The sequence below is a fragment of the Arachis ipaensis genome, chromosome B6 (assembly GCF_059453495.1).
Source record: "Arachis ipaensis isolate K30076 ecotype BB chromosome B6, ASM5945349v1, whole genome shotgun sequence".
NCBI classification, from domain to species: Eukaryota; Viridiplantae; Streptophyta; class Magnoliopsida; order Fabales; family Fabaceae; genus Arachis; species Arachis ipaensis.
The window spans coordinates 151,702,617-151,704,995 of record NC_142441.1 but is presented as its reverse complement, the minus strand read 5'-3'; the positions used below and the strand labels follow the sequence as shown (position 1 = coordinate 151,704,995).

Genomic DNA, 2,379 nt, shown 5'->3' with positions numbered 1-2,379 from the left:
TGTTATGGCACAAGGAAAAATTCTGTTATGTCTTATTATTTATTACAGATAATAAAATGTTCACATTATTTTTTTCTGATAAACTAAATTAGCTAGAATCAATTACACCCACACGGAAAAATTATAAAGTTTTGATTAGTGGCTTGAATTATACACAAGTTACAATGCTAAATATTGATCCTCTGAAACCTCTATGCAAAAGAAGTAAAGGGGAAGGAAAAAGAGAAAGAGGAATTCAAATGACAAAACATAATACAAAAATACCGAGAAAACAAGAATTAACTAGAGGTGCATTGATCCAATTATTTATACTTAATAACAGTGAAAAGAATGAAAATGATGGAACTAATTTGGAATTTGAATACGGTAGAAAACAAAAAAGCTTATGTAAATATCCTTCAGAGTTCATAACTCTATTACACTCATGGAACACCTGTTATAACCTTAGGAATGATGATCCATGCATTGAACTAGAGACATAGTTTTCAGATTTTGATGCTATCTATATTCTTTTATTGCTTCCAAATGATGATTCAAGCAGCTTCTCACATCTTGGCAGGCTTCGGGAAGATATCCGGAGTGAATTTCTGCGCAGCGCTCAAACTTCCCTTAATCTTCATCGCGCCCCTGCATCAATGAACAAAGGAATATGTAAACAACAATGAAACTACGAAAGGCGAACAAGATTTGGAGAAATAAACAGAAACAAAATCCATTAACAGGTCAAACCTCATGAATGCAAGCTGTGGATTCATCTTCCCTAAAGCGACCTTAACAAAGTCCTCATCCTTAAATGAAAATGTTGCATCAGGCTTTCCTCCCTCGTATGGCCCTGAAAATATACACACACCCCACATAAATCATACATTATAGCACTGGATATTCCTTCCATATAACTCAAAAAATTGCAAAAAAAATATTAAGTGCGGCAGTAAAAAACAAAAAACAATTCTTAGAGAAATTTCCCAGTTGTTGATTAATCATTCCTTCCACTCACTTTTATCCAATTCATCACTTCTTGGTACATCTTGGATTGATATGTCTCTTAAAATTTGTATCCAGATACACTAATTCAATGAAGTACCAAGAAGTGACAACCCTAGATAAGTATCTAACAATCTATAATTCGGGACAACCTTGTATAATCTAAAATACCATCAATTGGAAGTATTGTCTCATAATATATAGCAACAACAAACAGCAAGCAAAAGATTGAGATGCAACATCCACTTTGTTAGTATGTCCAATGGAGCCGACTACATGAATCAAATAGTGTCATGGACTCATAGCATTTGCCTAAGCTATCTATCTATCTCAAGGGTAGGGTAAATTACACTAGTCGCCCGTTAAATTAAATTAGGGGATATTGGATAAAACATTGTTCTCAACTCCAGTGATGATTCTTATTGTTTCTACCTCCTCTTTTTTGAACAGAATGAATCTTTTCATCAAAGGCTGGTAATTCTACAAATGCATACACTAACCTCTTATACACTCGATACTTGGTCAATGTAGGCAAAGAGTAATGATTTAAATATAAATGTTATTTTCTGAAAACTAAACAAATAGAAAATTCAAAATTTTCTTTATTTAGAATTAATAGCAAAGTTAGGGAATGAAGTAGCACTTCCAATCATTTTTTGTAGGCAAAAGAAATAAGAGTACCATGTGCAATATACTAATATCTCCTTACCTTGAGAAAGGTCAACATAACTTGCCTTACAAACATTTAGTTTGTCAATTACTTAACTCTATATAAAAACAACACATTGAACATTCCACAATATGCAGACTCAATTTGAGAGATTCATGAAATGGATATCTCCTAAACTGAATTGAATGATCCAAAAAATACATGCTTTCTCACAATCCTAACAACATTAAGCATAATTAATTTGAAAAGGTGCAAGCAAAAAAGCGGGGATTTAGAATTTAGAATTTAAAATTGAAATTGAAAGAGAATGAAGAAGCAAACCTTTGGTGACCTCTCCTTTCTTGAGATCAACAGTGTAGATAACCTCGTTGTATCCAATTTTCTGCAAAATTCAGCTCAGAATTGAATTCAGCAACAAAAAAACGGAAATTTGAAAAAAAAAAAAAAAAAGAAAGAGGGTGATTGGAAAATTGTGACCTTAGGGGCAATCTGAATCTGATAAACGAGTCCGATTTTCTTGACGATTTCTTTTCCGGCGTCGGTGGAGAGATGCTGCTTCATCTGATCCATGAGGGCATCGGATTTAAGGGTTACTGATTCAGAAGCCATGTTCTTTGATGATTGCAGCAATCAAATGAAACGCTTTGAGTTTGAGTAACTTAAGAGGGTAGCTTAATCCTCCGGTACCTTCTTTCTTTTTTTTTTGTTATAATACCGTTTATATT

General features: G+C 33.3%; 1 protein-coding gene across 1 annotated transcript; it reads right to left on the bottom strand.

The window, feature by feature from the left end:
* Positions 1-234: 234 nt before the first annotated feature.
* SCP2 (sterol carrier protein 2) lies at positions 235-2,379 on the bottom strand. The gene is made up of 4 exons (XM_088491565.1): positions 2,132-2,379; positions 1,976-2,036; positions 730-832; positions 235-627 (listed from the first exon to the last, which is right to left on the bottom strand). The coding sequence occupies exons 1-4, from the start codon at positions 2,261-2,263 to the stop codon at positions 546-548; spliced, it is 378 nt and encodes a 125-aa protein (XP_088347691.1). The 5' UTR covers positions 2,264-2,379; the 3' UTR covers positions 235-545.